This window comes from Colias croceus, chromosome 24 (genome assembly GCF_905220415.1).
Source record: "Colias croceus chromosome 24, ilColCroc2.1".
In the NCBI taxonomy this organism is placed as follows: Eukaryota; Metazoa; Arthropoda; class Insecta; order Lepidoptera; family Pieridae; genus Colias; species Colias croceus.
In genome coordinates, this window is record NC_059560.1 from 3,122,948 (window position 1) to 3,137,699 (window position 14,752).

The following is a 14,752-nucleotide window of genomic DNA, read 5'->3' on the forward strand; positions in this document are numbered from 1 at the left end:
TTAATAAATGACACACAATAACTTTAACATTAAAATAGTATGAAAAACAGAACGAATCCTCTAAGTTAATATTAAATAAGTGATAACAGAGAAATAGACTAAAACGAGCCGTAAGGGCAAAAGCCTTCGTCATTCAACAGGGTTTTGAACAACAATCAGAATGAAGTCCTTATCAGGAGCTACCATTACTTCGCTTTTCTTGCTACGTATTCTTAGGAAGGTTAGATCGTTGGTAGGATCGAGATCCCGTACTACTGACTTCGCCTTATCTACTAAAGAGCCCAGTAAACCAGCGTACTGTACTGAAACATGGTTGTCTAAAGTCGTCTTTATTGGTATCCCTTCTCCGTTTACGACAACAACGCCCACAACGCCTTTATGAGCTGATAGTTTGCGTACGGTTTCTTCAGCTTCGTTTGCCATTATTAAGATATCAAGTAGGTATTCAACTTGTTCGTTATATTTTCAAGTTGAATGTTTCGGTAGTTTTCGAACTTTGACAGTTCAGAAATTGGCATATTTGAAGTTCCAATTTCTTTATTGTCTATTTTTATTGATTGGGTAAGCAAAAAGTTTTTACTTTTTATAGTTTGAACTTACGCAAGTAAAAAATTAACGAATTAACACATTTTTCTCGAAAGTAACGATTTGAATTTGACGATTTAATATTGAATGTAGTACATAGGAGTATATTTTTTTAACATTATTCATTAATAAGATGTGACATAACATTTCAAGCATGTGTATAATTCAGGCAGATTTAGTAAAGTAGGTTTATGAGAAAGATTAAGTGGAGTTATTCCACACATTTAAAATGTATGGGCAAGGTTTAAAAAATAAAACACAAAAAGTACATTTTAATAGTATTTTAATAACATCAGAAATAATCAGTCCTTTTTTTCATTGTACATCAGGTTATACAGTATACATATTGTATGCACAGTATATATCTCTTATAGATAAATTGCCCATAATTAATTAATATATTACATAATAATGTCCCAGTTGCTAATAACAATATTAATAACATTGTTCCTAACATCAAAAGCAATACAATGTTTGTTTATTTAACACAAACAAGCTTCATATTATTCAGTCATTTTCTTGCTGTATTTTAGACTCCACTTGCAAATATAAAGGGATTCTCCCGGTTTTCAATTTTTGTCTCTTGTGAACTTTGAGCTGATGTTTCATCATTTGTTTACGATAGCCAAATGCTTTACCACAAATATTGCAAACATGGTCCTTAATTCCTGTATGATCTACTTTGAAATGTAATTCCAAGTCCCTTTTAGTATAGAATCCACGACCGCATGATTCACATTTGAAATCATGGTCACCTTTATGAATCAGCATGTGTTTATTCAGATTGCTTTTACTCCCAAATCTAGAGGGACACTGTGAGCATTGGTACGGCCTCTCTCCAGTGTGAGATCTCATGTGCATCTTTAAAGACTCCCTGAACCTACCTCTGTATGGGCATAATGAACATTTGAACGGGAGATCATAGAAATGTGTCAATCTATGCCTAGTAAACTGACCCTTAACAACAAATTTCTTTCCACATACATCACACATGTATGAAGTTTCCAACTTGTGTAATGCTAAATGCTTTTTAAAGTATATTGCTGTGTAACTATTGTTACATATGGGGCACACTTGACGCATATTTTCGTGTTCCTCGGACAATCTGTGCTCACTATATTCTTCAAATGTATTGTATGATAAATCACATCTTTTGCAGTGATAATCGCTTGATTCTTTAACATCTGTTAATTCAGATTCGTAATAATTATCCATTGCTGTGTTATCGTCGTTATTAGAGTGAATAGAAGCCGGTCGGCGTAAATTTTCATCTGATATTTGAGCTGTTTTTCGGAAAAGTAGTGCTCCTTGTAGAAGAGAATGGCATGATTGACAAAGAAACTTTGGATATGGATCATTCTGGCTAATATCTATGTCAGCAAATGTGCGAATGTCTTCTGAAACATCTGTAGTATCACTATCCCCAAAAATAGATATATCACCATCCTTCAAACATATCCTGCATGTTTGGGGTTCTTGGAAGTTTTCTTCCCTAAATTGTAAACTATCATTAAATTCTTCTTTCACTTTTGTAGATTGCTGATTACTTCGACGACGTCGGTTGAATTTACTATGTATTAATTTCATGAGCATTATATATCCAACCATTTTCACACCGACAATAATTAATTTGTATGTAATCAATAGTAAAAAATCGTCAATCCTTAAATTATCTCAGAAAAATAATGATCATTATACTCTGTCCACTATAAGAATTGCTTTTTGACAGCTCGACGGTTTATAGCTTTAGTGATGTTCAAAAGATTCTCGATTGTGATATCATTCCGATTATGAATTTTTAACATAATCATTAATCGAATAAATAAATTAAATTAATTAAATTATTACGTAAATGTAATAATAAGTACATATTATAAAGATACATTTTATGTTGCATTTTTGTTTTGTTTATATGTTATTTTATATATCATTTATTAATATAAATACATATATTTTAATTGCTAAAATCTCCAAACGGTTTGACATTATATTACCTATATGTATACTGGTAACATCAACCGACCATCCACCGGCCACAATTTTGACGTCATCCGTCACTCGCAGCAAAACGCCCGTGCCAGTCACACGCATTTATGTTCGCTGAGTGTTCTCTCGCATTTGTTAGTCGCCTTGAGTTGAGTAGTTTTATTCCTCGGTGCATCTTTTGTGAGTGTTTAGATCCATTGATCTTGAAAATGCCGAAAGGACAAGTTTTGAAAGGACAATCCAGACAGTTAGTGCTAAAACTTTGTGATTTCTTTGAGAAAGAAAATCAAAATGGCGGTCCTCTCATACCTTTCTCGCAAGTGCGAAACCGTGTTTCGGTTGCATTGGGTATCAGTCTACCAACTGTGACTAAAATTACGAATGATGCCTACGGTAGGAGCGGCTTGGAAAGAAACAAACCTTCTACACCAAAAAGAAAGCGTCGGCCTCGTAAGGTGACAGGTGTTGATGATTTTGACGCTGATGCCATTCGTCGTCATGTATATGACTACTATTTAAAAAAAGAAATTCCAACTTTAAGAAAACTTATTGTTTCCTTGCAAAGAAGTGGTTTATTTCATGGTCAAAAATCTTCATTGGCCAAAGTTTTAAAAACAATTGGCTTTTCATTTAAAAAATCTGATAAAAGAAAAGTGTTAATGGAACGAACTGATGTTGCTTTGTCACGATGTGACTTTTTAAGAAAGGCAAAAAGAATACAAGATTGGACAAATATTGTTTTTACAGATGAAACATGGCTCAACGCTAACCACACAATATCCCGTTCCTGGACTGACGGTACTGCTGCATCAACCTCCGCAGTACCAATGGGAAAAGGTGAACGCCTCATCATATGTCACGCTGGTACGGCAAAAGGTTTTGTACGAAATGCACTGCTGGCATTCAAATCTAAGAAATCAGGCGATTACCACGAAGAAATGAATGCAGAGGTCTATGAAGAGTGGTTCAAAAACATGCTCCTATCATTGGAAGAACCATCTACAATTTTAATTGATAACGCACCTTACCACTCTCGCCAAATTGATAAAATGCCAACACAAGCTAATAAAAAACATGAAATTATTAATTGGCTTCGCGATAATGGAGAAAATGTGGACGATTCTATGTTAAAAATAGAATTATTACAAATATTAAAAACAAAAAAAAAACCTAAACGCTATGTAATAGATGAAATGGCAGCAGAATATGGCCATATCGTCCTTAGAATTCCTCCTTATCACTGCCAATACAACGCTATAGAGCTCATCTGGGCTCAAGTAAAAGGGCATGCTGCGAGAAGCAATACGAGCCCGCCATTCACAGCGAATAAAATGTTGGCATTACTAAAAGACGCTTGCACCCACGTGACGGCCGAGAACTGGGCAAGAGTGGTGGAGAGAACTAAACGTATCATATTATCTGATTGGGACCGTGATATTGCATTCGACAATATATGCACACAAGACCTTATCCTACATATTACTGAAGACTCCTCATCGGACGAATCCAGTGAAGATTGTAATTCTGACGACTTAGGCTAATAAAATAGATTAAACTACTCTCGTTGTTTTATTTGTTTTTCAAACTAAAAAAAAAAGTAAAACTTTATATTATATTAATATTTTATTTGGTTTCTATCTTACAATTTGGTTGTTTTTATGTTTAAATAACATTAACTTAGTAGAAGAATTTTTTATCGGATATATTCACATTTCGATTATTTATAATCTGTGGCACAATAATATTGAATCGTTCTGTGAAGCACATCTCTAAGTGGGCGGTACCTGTCCATAAAGAACAGTATTTTATTGTATGACATTTTTACATAATAAATACAAAATTTCATAGTTGTGAGCTGTCAAAAAGCAAATAATATAATGGACAGAGTTAGCTAAAAACTGTTTTCTTTTTTAACTATTTACTGTTTATTTTTCCAAGAGACAACTGACAAGAATGAAGAATCACAACAAAAACTTGACAAAAACAATGCCTTATGCCAATGTCAATTGTGAAACCACAGATTAGTAACTAGATACTGTCGTCTGTCAAACTATGATGTCTAACCTTAGAGTATATATACTATCTATAGAGTGCGAACAACCAAGTGGGAACAGTAGGCACAGGTGGGAACAACACGACGCTCCCGCCGCGAGCGCTCGCAGTCGTGGTTGAGTGCTCACGAAGTGCGTTGCTCTGGATTTTTTTCATATTTACGAATAAAAGTGGTGAAATGTGCAGTTCTATCTTGCAAAAACGATACTAGAAAATACACAAAATTGAAATCCACTATCACATTTCATCAGTAAGTCGATTGTTATACATAATTTTATGAAAATAAATCTAGCATCGCGGGGGTGAAGAGTAGGTGGGAGGCGGACACGCGCAGGCTCGCTCGCGCGCCTCACTGCCGCCACGTGATCGTAGTGATGTGACCTGACCAACGCTGTACTCGATATAAAGTTTACTAGAAGAACTATATTTTAACAAATTATTTATTTAACTTTAAAATTAAAACTCTTTTAAAAATGTATTATAAATAAATTTGTGGTGTGTTTTGTACGATACACTTTCTAAATTATGAATGCGAATGTATTATAGTGTTAATGTAAAGTATGTAATGTTACGATATATTTTCTGAACCGCTAAATTGATTTTGAAGATTTTGATAGTAGAATGGATAAAATTAAATAAAGAAATTATTAATATTATTTATTATATTATCATTTTAAATTATTAATTATTCCTTAATATTTTTTACCATTTTTCAAACATTATTATTATTGTTTGATTTATTATTAATAAATAGCACTAAACCCGATCCTTTATTTTATTAACTTTATTATTTAAAAAGTACTCACGTTTTTCTTATATTCCAATCAAACATATTTTTTTAAAGTACTTATAATTAATACAAGAAAATTTCTTATATAATATTTAATATTCAAATGGAATAAACAAACTTTATTCAGTTGGTAAACAAATTTAAAATTACATATTTATACTTTATTCATATATTTTTCCTTTAATAACTTATTGAACATAAAATTTACTTATGATACATATTTATTTACATAACTTATCGATAGTTTAACACGCAATTGATATCTACCCATCCCTATTTGTCACACACACATCTATATAGTATCTTTAGCTCATCTGCCTACGATGCGCACTATGCAATTTGTGCAATACACTCGCTCTATACTATTGTAATATATACTCTAAGTGTCTAACAAATCAATTATTATTAATCTATACCACAGATATATCCATTTAAGACGTGTTACCTACAAGGTTACAGAAGGTTACTTACATGTAAGAATTTTGTTACTTTAAATTTAAATCTCCATTGTAGTAACTTTTTATAACCAATCTTGAACGTTCCTTAAAAATTGACAATTTTATTCGGACATTGACTTTTGGATGCTGTCAATAATTTTAAATTTATTGTCAGCTCCTATTTGGTTTTCCGATTTTCCATAAATTTAGAAGCTAAGTAAATGACTTAATAAAATAAATAAATAATCAAAAAGCGTGGACGAGACCTTATTTAATATCCAATTTCTCTCACATAATATATAAGATGAATATAATAAAGGTATGTTTATATAACCTCTTATGTATTGTTTATTTTATTTTATAATAATAATTGTTACTTTTCAGCAATTATGGCGAACATCACCAGCCATTCGAAGTGCTTTTGTAGCAAATTACTCTGCCGTAAGACCATTATCCTCAGTCACGACAAATGCAATAAAACCAATTGAAACGGTCCCACCGAGTGTGGAGGAACTGGACAAACTCTATAAACGAGTGGAATTGGAGATGAGAGGCATCGACCCCGCTGTTCTGTTAAGTTATTCTTGGTTCTGCATTGCTGCTGCCTCACATTTAGGCATTGAAGTAACTAAAAGGTATATTCTCAACTTTGGCTAGTCCTCTATAGATTCAGATTAAAATAATTACTGGTTAATAGCAAAAACAACATAGCATCCATATAAGATTTAGACAATCTAGAATGTGTTAAACATATATTATTTATATTTGAATATCACCAACAATCTACAAAATACTATTGGGTAACCATATCAAAGTAACCCAAAATTGCAAATTTTTTGAATGAACTTTAACTTTTTATAATTTACATGTTTGAGAAGCATTCATAAGTTATGTAAAATCAATGTATTTTGTTCATTCCAGTTGGACACTACGAAAAGCAGAGAAGGAAAGGCACACATTGCTCAGATGTGTTCATATTTACAAAAAGCACAGAGTGCAATATGAAATACGAACATACTTTAGATTCATCCATTTGCAACGATTAACAGGATCTACATGTGACACATACTTAGAGTACATTGAAAGGAACTTACCAGAAGGTTGTGCTTTAAAAGTCACTAAAGTGGAATGCCAAGCAGTACCTGAACATTTGAACCCACCAACAGAAGAATAAATGTACATTTTATAGAGTAGAGTTAGTTAATAAAATACATTTATAAGGATTTAGCGTTTTATTTCTTTCCTACTAAGTACTATTTACAACCATATAGTGATAGCGAACATGATACTTATATGATATATTTAGTGAATACTGATGATTAGCACAAAGTTATTATTATAGCAGTTAAATAGTTATGAAGTTATAGTACAACACGTATAGTACCTATATAATTTACAAGCTAGTTGAGACATTTATATTTTCTACAGTATATTTTGTCTATACAATATGTTATACTATGCACTAAATGTTAATTCACAGACATTAGATGCTTTTTAGTTGCCAAGGTTTAAAAGTACTCTCCTACAAAGATGTGTGAAACTCCTTAAATCATAGACAGGCCATCACTCATTTGAATTCAATGATAATTTAAGCAAGTTGGCTAATATTTCTTTGGCAAGGAGGTACTTTTAAACCTGTTCTAGTCATATTGATGATTCTTACATACAGTAAAAATGAAAAGGATAGCAAACGCTAGCTCAAGTGCATGAAATATCAACATAACAGCACACCAAATATATTCGAGCCTTAAAATATAGGTTTGATAAATTAGAAAATAGCATACACCAACAGCCGATGGTATTGTTAGTATCACCGAAAAAAATACAGGAATCTCTGAAATTTAAATACACGTTTTCAGTTACGAAATAACATTTTGTCAAAAGTCGATATTCCTAACAAAACTTACTTTTACTAGCAAGGTTTCCCCTTCTTCCTAAAAATATACGGAGCACTTCTATTAGACACAATGCACAAAATATACCAGCCTCAGTCAGTAAAGCATTTTCTGGGTAAGAAACATTTATGGCTTTCAAAATTCCCATGGCCACTTCACAAACGAAAAACATGCCCAAATAAAATGAATTAAGGTACATTAATATCTCGTAAGCAAAACTAGAATTTACGTTCGCTACTTTGGTCATATTTAAGTTATTATCTGATTCGTTAATAATGTTTGTTGTTGGTTTTAAACTATGGGTTACCAAAGGCCGTTGTTACGGTATCTTTTTGTCAAAACTCAAAAGTCAAGTGACAAAATAAATAAACGACTGCCAAAAGAGTCTTCAATGCGCTTGCGGAAAGTTCTTCAGGCGGGAAAATAGGTGGGAAAGGGCTTCGCAGACAAAGTAGGGAAATTAAAGTGGAATTATTTGTGTATTTAGAATCATAGCGTTATAGCTAACGAAATTTTGAAGATATCGAATGTACCTACCTAAGTACACGTTTGTCAGAATTATCGATTATTTTCTCGGTGCACGCTTGAGCATGGTTTCGAATTTATGTAGGTAGATATCCATTAGATTATAATTAATACTAAGTACATAATATTATTATGAAAAAAAATACTATGTTCTGTTCGCTATTAAGTTAGAAAATTTTGGATAAAAACATGTTAAAAACGACTCTACCGATTTTCATTTTTGTTTTCACTTTTCATCAATAGATGGCGTGGTTTTTGGATAGGTAGAGTGTGGGTAGAGTACAATCAGAGTATGATCACAGTACAATGTTTTCATTCGGGTTTTCACAGTAAACAAAGTTCATGCTTATTGATAATAAAGTACCTATTATAATATACAAAACTTTTATTTTGTCCTTGCAATTCAAATCTTAAATCATTTAAATACATAATAAAAATCCCTATAAAATTCTTACAAATCATTTGCAGTTTTGCAGTTAACTAGTTACTCTATTTTTATGTTTTTTCAAGAAAAAATTAATCTTTCTAAGTACAACTACAGAAACATCCACAAAATTAGAGAACCCTGACGACTAAGTACATATTGCAATAAAAATATCTTTATTTTCTTTTATGTAACGTGTTTTCTTACGAGGAAATACTTAGTGAGCACGCTATTTAGAACTGACTGTTAATGTTGTGAAATAATAACTGCCTAATTATGTCTGCCTCTATGTTGTTTCCTAGATTAGATAAACTTTATTGTGGTCTGAATTACTTAGTCAAAAGACAAACGCAGGATTCACAATTAAGTATTGACGTATCTTTGTCATAGAGTTCTCTTATTATAGTAACGTTATATTTAACGTGTAACATAGTCGTTGCGCTCGGCTGCACCTTGCAAATGGGCGAATGGCAAGAAACAGAAAGTGGTCGAACAGGAACACGGAAGATAGTCGGGCTGTATACAGAACGGTGGTTGATATAAATGTAGAGTACATTATTCTTATTTGAAAATATTTCTAATTATTGCAATTAGTATATGATACATAGTGAGGATGTACGCCGCTAATTTATGTGAGGCTAGCTGTGCTCCGCGGTTTTACCCACAGGCTCCTGATGTACTTAGCGAGATGAAATATAGCCTATAAGCCTTCCTCAATTAATGATAAATTTTCAAATCGGACCAGATGTTCCCGAGATTAGCGCGTTCAAAAAAACAAACTAACAAACAAACTCTTCAGCTTTATAATTAATATTATGTATAAATTAATATATACTAATGTATAGATCTACAGTTGTCTGCTATAAATTCGTCTAATAAATTTATTTTATTCTTCTCATTCTTATTCTACATAATTAGCAAACTCAAATATTTAATTATTTATCTAGACTTCGTTTAGAAGCGCTTTTGAATCGTCAAAATACAGAAAATAATGATTTATTACAGATTACAATTTCATTACCAGATAGTTGTTACCTCATGAAAGCTCATTTTAAACTTTGGCAATATGAGCTTTAACTACATGTTGTGCTTTAACTTCCCGTAGTAGCTACCGCTGCATACCTACATAATTTTAGATCAATTTCAAGGGATAGGTATTATTAATTTGAAATATATTTGTAAGGCGCTACAAAAAATAAAGTATCTATAATTTTGCTAGGAAATTAAGAACGTAAAATTTGCCTAAAAATGAATGATGGTGATGAAGTAAACAAAATTCAATTTGCGATTGGCGTATAAAATGATCTCTTTTACAACATTAAATAGGTTTATTGAAAAATGAATGTGAACATGCCTGAATAGAGAGAGTTAGGAAAATCCATAATGCTTTACCGTCGCACGCGATCATTCCATTTCCCTTACACCCAGCCAGCACACGTCTTGCTGATATTAGCAAAAAGTTCTAATGTAATTTATTTTTTTAATTATTTTATCTGTGAAAATTCAAAATGAGAACGAAACCGAATTTGTCGTTTTCGAAATTGGACGAGGAGACTGGAGCTATGTTGGACAACATGTTCGATAAAAAGGATTGTATGGTGGAGATTAATCCTGGCCGGGTTATATTGCCTGCGGATTACATGACGATAGGCCAAGATATTTTGGACATGGAGGTGCTAGAAAGCGACGTCTGGATGTGTTCCTATCCTCGGACTGGTAATTTGTTTTAATGCTTTATTGTCCTTTTCATTTACTTTATATTTACAGAGCCATTAAATACTTATTGGTTGATATAAAGTGTACCTGAGCTGAATTTTTTTAAAAGTCTTAATTTTCCTGCGTGTTCTTTACGTTCTTGTAATGAAAGTAAACACTAAACGTTATAATTATTAATGTGTTTTCACTCGTTACAGAATAGTTAAGTCATAAATAATGCTTTCACTATCAATACATGCACTCGCATTGGTCTACGAGAAAATTATAATATAGTCAATGAGCCTGTTAATGTAAACATAACACAAATTATTTACAAAAAATTAACTAATTACTTACAAATGATTTGCAACTTAATTGAAATAACTTATCTTAATAAATAAATGTAACACATAATATATCTACAATTTTTTTTTAATAATGAACTTGCAAGCTCATGTTATGTCTATATGTAACAATATAAATTGCTCAAAATTTGCGCTTTCTGATATTTTCTAGGTTCTACTTGGGCACAAGAAATGGTTTGGTTGATTGGTCACGATTTGGATTATGAGGGTGCGAAATCAATACAACAGGTGCGTATTATGTAGCAGGGCTTTCAGGGTATTGTTTAATTTTTAGATTTAAATACTTATAATCCAAAAAATAAATTAATAAAAAATGCTGTTTTTAATTTTACAATGCTATGAAGTAACTAGTTACGTATATTGCATAGTGTGTGGTTTTTCTCCGAGGTTTCTGTATGTGCATTTATTTTCCACTCTAGAAAGGCTAGCTAGTCCTAAGCTCCCATACTTTCCTTTTTTTAAATATAGTAAGTCTATATCGATCACCTTATTAAATATAATTAGAGGAATTTACATAATTTTTCTAGAAAACTAGAAATTAGGAAGTAAAGACTGGTATAAGTCAAACACTTAGAAAGAAAATAAACAAAATAAGTACCTATCTTCCACTCAAGACAAGCTGTTAGGTTTGATAACGAATTATCAAATTCAAAAGCAACTTTCCGTGAACTTGCCTAAGCTCCTATAGTTTTAACTTTTAAAAACCTAACACTTGTTTAATAGTACCTAAACTAGTGGAATGACATACGCATAGATTTTCCTCTAAACTAGAATAAGATGGTAAGTCGTTGACATCTATTTATCTCGCCATACAGATACGCTGTCCCCTAGTAGAGCTAAGCTGTATCATGGTAGACGGTCACGCGGAGTGGCACGACGAATCAGTCAAAGGCACCTCCGTGGACCTCGTGAAGTATCGCCTGCCGCACCCACGTTATATTAGAAGTCATCTCCCCTGGGACCTGCTTCCTATTGATATTGTGAAGGAGGATGGAACTGCTAAGCCGAAGGTAATGTTTGTTTTAAAATAACGATTGACATAGCATATTATGTGTATCTCGATAGAATATCTTGCGATTGTTCTTATATCATAGGTATGTATTTAAGGTTTATAAAAAAAAATGATAATCATATTAAAATTCGTAACTAGTTAATTATTTATAAAAAATTCGTAAATATTTTTAATAAAAAAAACTTTCTTTTTTCTTTTAGTTTATAATATTTATTTATTAGTAACTACTTATGCCATTTTCAAAATATCTTGACTAAAATTCGGTTTTTACTCACTTACCTAAGAATTAAGGCCTACTATGACACTAGGTATATGTATTTTATTTATTTATTTATTTATTCGAAAACTACACAGCTTACAGTTTGACTTAATCTACTTATATCTATGATACAATACGCCAATTACGAGTTTTACAATTATTACCAATTATATGTATATTCAAAACAGTAACTTATTAAAGAGTGGTGAGTTGTGTGTGTGGGTGAGTGCGTTTGGGTGTGTTTGTGTGTATGTATGTGTGTGCGTGTGAATGATTAAAATGTGTTAGGTACGTTTGATAATATTTTAGTTACATTGGATTTAAAACGATTGCGAGGACTGTTAAATATGTCAAGAGTAGAAAATTTTTCATTGTATATCGAAGGTAGGCGATTAAAGAGTGAGTTCTTCATATATTGATTTTTTGTACGTGGTATAAATAATAAAGGAGTATTACGTGTTCGAGTTAGAGGGGTGTTAAAATATATATTTTCTGTTATTTGGGGGCAGTCTAGTTTGTTGTTCAGGAGATCATAAAGAAACATAATGTCTGAAAGAGTACGTCTGTCTTCGAGAGTATTCATTTCATATCATTATAATTTATAATAGGTAATATACACGTCCCGCAATCCCAAAGACATGGTGGTATCCTACTATCACTACTGTACCCTGGTCCATGGTCTTAAGGGCACCTTCGAAGACTTCTGTGACTTGTTCATGAGAGATCGCGCGCCTTTTGGACCCGTATGGAATCATATACTAGGTATGTACCCATTTATTAAGACTTTACAGACTACTGTAGGTAGAGTAAAAAGTTATTGATATTTGTGTGGTAAGGTAAGTAGGAAATGCTATGAAAGATGAAAGTGATATTTTTATGCTTAATGTTACGTGATTCGTTCCATATCGTTAAAATGTTTACTAATGCTGTTATTTGCTAAATAAAAAAACATTGATGAAATATGTTACTTCCTAGTTCCTACCCACTTACCTTTTCAATGCAGAGAAATGTATTTGTAAACCTAATACCTACTTACCTATCTACACTAATATTATAAAGAGGAAAACTTTGTTTGTTTGTTTGATTGTAATTGTAATCAATAGGCTCATAAACTACTGGACCGATTTTAAAAATTCTTTCACCATTCGAAAGCTACATTATCCACGAGTAATATAGGTTATATATTATCACGCTAAGACCGCTGAAACCGCGCGGCACAGCTAGTTAAAAATATAGTATCACATCATTTACATTGGATTTTAACAAAAATTACGATTAACAGGGTTTTGGAAGAGACGCGACGACCCAAACATACTTTTCATCAAGTTCGAAGACATGAAACGCGATCTGCCCATGGTTGTACGAAAGACGGCGAAATTTCTCAACAAGGACATGTCTGACGAACAAGTCGACAAACTCTGCGATCATTTGTCCTTCCAAAATATGAAGCAAAATCGAGCTGTTAATTTAGAAGGAATTCTCGAAAAATCCTTCGGGAAAAGTTATCTAGAACAAACAGATTTGAGATTTATAAGGAAAGGCGAAATAGGCGATTGGAAGAACTTCATGTCCGATGACCTTTCTCGAAGATTCGATGACTGGGCTGATCAACATTTGAAGGGAACTGAACTGAGTTTCGAGTAAATTAAATGTATCATGCACTGGTGTTATAATAACTTGAATTAGAATTTGTTAATTCTTAAATAATTGTTCATTTGTTTGTTAATTGTTTGTCAATGTAGGCTATATAAATTAAGACAGGCTTAGTTATAGTGTATTGTGAGGTTTCAATAAAATAAACATAAAAATTCAATGCGTTTTATTTGCACATAAGTGTATGGCAACAAATACATTCTATTTACAAATACTCGTAGCTGACAGACAATTATTTTTACTTACAACAGATAAATAAGAACTACCCGTGAGATAAATGTCCTTTTTTTAATGACATAGATTTTTAAATAGTACATAAAGTCTGAAATTTTAAAAGAATAAGATTTAATAAAATACTTAGAACATTTATTTACTTACATTAGAATCAACATTAGGTATATGACGATGATTACATAAATACATAGGTATGATTATGGCAACTAAATATACATATTTTAATAATACATCTTTATGCATATGACAACATTGCAATATGTGCTTTTTTATTGTACTTTTAACATCTATAAAACTGTATAAACATGTAACGAATTAAGTACATACAATATTAATCTCAAAACGACTAGAAATGTATTTAATTGACTCACAACATTCATTTTTTTACAGTGATTCAAGTGATTCAAGTGATTCGAAAGACTTATTTACAATTACTTATTACTAAATGTATATTAAAATAATAATCTCAAATAACAAATATTGGTAAAAATAAATATTTTTGTAAATACTAAATACCTTTATCTACTAAAAATATCAATTCTTATGAGATTGTACGTGACTGTTAAAGAACGTCGTGTCAACAATGTAAAAAATATAAAATAAATAATAATAATTAAAAAAAGATGGATGTCAATAATAATTATGTATAAGTATGATGTATTTTTTCAATAAATTATAATATAATACTTATTTTTTTTATTTAAACCTCTACTTTTTTTACAAAGATGTTGATACAAATAAAAATTCTCTGCCTTGTCTCACAAAAATAATATTTAAAAAGCTTATTCAACAATTTACAACTATTACTTTTTACTTTATTTTCTATTGTCATTATAAAGC

At 31.6% G+C, this 14,752-nt stretch overlaps 6 protein-coding genes across 6 annotated transcripts; 3 read left to right on the plus strand and 3 right to left on the minus strand.

Moving 5' to 3' along the window:
* Positions 1 to 81: 81 nt before the first annotated feature.
* LOC123702825 (dynein light chain roadblock-type 2) lies at positions 82 to 462 on the minus strand. The gene has a single exon (XM_045650633.1). The coding sequence runs from the start codon at positions 421 to 423 to the stop codon at positions 130 to 132; it is 294 nt and encodes a 97-aa protein (XP_045506589.1). The 5' UTR covers positions 424 to 462; the 3' UTR covers positions 82 to 129.
* A 389-nt stretch (positions 463 to 851) lies between these two features.
* Positions 852 to 4,507, minus strand: LOC123702776 (zinc finger protein 227-like). Its single transcript, XM_045650568.1, has 2 exons — positions 4,462 to 4,507; positions 852 to 2,280 (listed from the first exon to the last, which is right to left on the minus strand). Exon 2 carries the CDS (start codon positions 2,191 to 2,193, stop codon positions 1,093 to 1,095), a length of 1,101 nt encoding a protein of 366 aa, XP_045506524.1. The 5' UTR covers positions 2,194 to 2,280; positions 4,462 to 4,507; the 3' UTR covers positions 852 to 1,092.
* LOC123702623 lies at positions 2,781 to 4,112 on the plus strand. Its single transcript, XM_045650383.1, has 2 exons — positions 2,781 to 3,697; positions 3,797 to 4,112. Exons 1-2 carry the CDS (start codon positions 2,781 to 2,783, stop codon positions 4,110 to 4,112), a joined length of 1,233 nt encoding a protein of 410 aa, XP_045506339.1.
* Positions 4,508 to 5,974: 1,467 nt separating the features above from the next.
* On the plus strand, positions 5,975 to 7,073 carry LOC123702723 (28S ribosomal protein S10, mitochondrial). Its single transcript, XM_045650511.1, has 3 exons — positions 5,975 to 6,169; positions 6,235 to 6,485; positions 6,772 to 7,073. Exons 1-3 carry the CDS (start codon positions 6,155 to 6,157, stop codon positions 7,022 to 7,024), a joined length of 519 nt encoding a protein of 172 aa, XP_045506467.1. The 5' UTR covers positions 5,975 to 6,154; the 3' UTR covers positions 7,025 to 7,073.
* On the minus strand, positions 7,070 to 8,080 carry LOC123702725 (transmembrane protein 216-like). The gene is made up of 2 exons (XM_045650512.1): positions 7,758 to 8,080; positions 7,070 to 7,684 (listed from the first exon to the last, which is right to left on the minus strand). Exons 1-2 carry the CDS (start codon positions 7,990 to 7,992, stop codon positions 7,491 to 7,493), a joined length of 429 nt encoding a protein of 142 aa, XP_045506468.1. The 5' UTR covers positions 7,993 to 8,080; the 3' UTR covers positions 7,070 to 7,490.
* Positions 8,081 to 10,071: 1,991 nt separating this feature from the next.
* LOC123702774 (luciferin sulfotransferase) lies at positions 10,072 to 13,692 on the plus strand. The gene is made up of 5 exons (XM_045650566.1): positions 10,072 to 10,410; positions 10,906 to 10,982; positions 11,570 to 11,764; positions 12,634 to 12,787; positions 13,308 to 13,692. Exons 1-5 carry the CDS (start codon positions 10,203 to 10,205, stop codon positions 13,667 to 13,669), a joined length of 996 nt encoding a protein of 331 aa, XP_045506522.1. The 5' UTR covers positions 10,072 to 10,202; the 3' UTR covers positions 13,670 to 13,692.
* The last annotated feature ends 1,060 nt before the right edge of the window (positions 13,693 to 14,752 follow it).

What these genes read in the sequence shown, in the direction of transcription:
- LOC123702774 (XM_045650566.1), top strand. Translation starts at nt 10,203, where the DNA reads ATGAGAACGAAACCGAATTTGTCGTTTTCGAAATTGGACGAGGAGACT. An exon ending in GTGTTCCTATCCTCGGACTG is followed by an intron (nt 10,411 to 10,905) that starts GTAATTTGTTTT and finishes GATATTTTCTAG; the next exon opens with GTTCTACTTGGGCACAAGAA. An exon ending in CGTATGGAATCATATACTAG is followed by an intron (nt 12,788 to 13,307) that starts GTATGTACCCAT and finishes TACGATTAACAG; the next exon opens with GGTTTTGGAAGAGACGCGAC.
- LOC123702776 (XM_045650568.1), bottom strand. Translation starts at nt 2,193, where the DNA reads ATGGTTGGATATATAATGCTCATGAAATTAATACATAGTAAATTCAAC.
- LOC123702723 (XM_045650511.1), top strand. An exon ending in GGCATTGAAGTAACTAAAAG is followed by an intron (nt 6,486 to 6,771) that starts GTATATTCTCAA and finishes TGTTCATTCCAG; the next exon opens with TTGGACACTACGAAAAGCAG.
- LOC123702725 (XM_045650512.1), bottom strand. Translation starts at nt 7,992, where the DNA reads ATGACCAAAGTAGCGAACGTAAATTCTAGTTTTGCTTACGAGATATTA. An exon ending in GGGAAACCTTGCTAGTAAAA is followed by an intron (nt 7,685 to 7,757) that starts GTAAGTTTTGTT and finishes TTTAAATTTCAG; the next exon opens with AGATTCCTGTATTTTTTTCG.
- LOC123702825 (XM_045650633.1), bottom strand. Translation starts at nt 423, where the DNA reads ATGGCAAACGAAGCTGAAGAAACCGTACGCAAACTATCAGCTCATAAA.
- LOC123702623 (XM_045650383.1), top strand. Translation starts at nt 2,781, where the DNA reads ATGCCGAAAGGACAAGTTTTGAAAGGACAATCCAGACAGTTAGTGCTA. An exon ending in GAAAATGTGGACGATTCTAT is followed by an intron (nt 3,698 to 3,796) that starts GTTAAAAATAGA and finishes TATCGTCCTTAG; the next exon opens with AATTCCTCCTTATCACTGCC.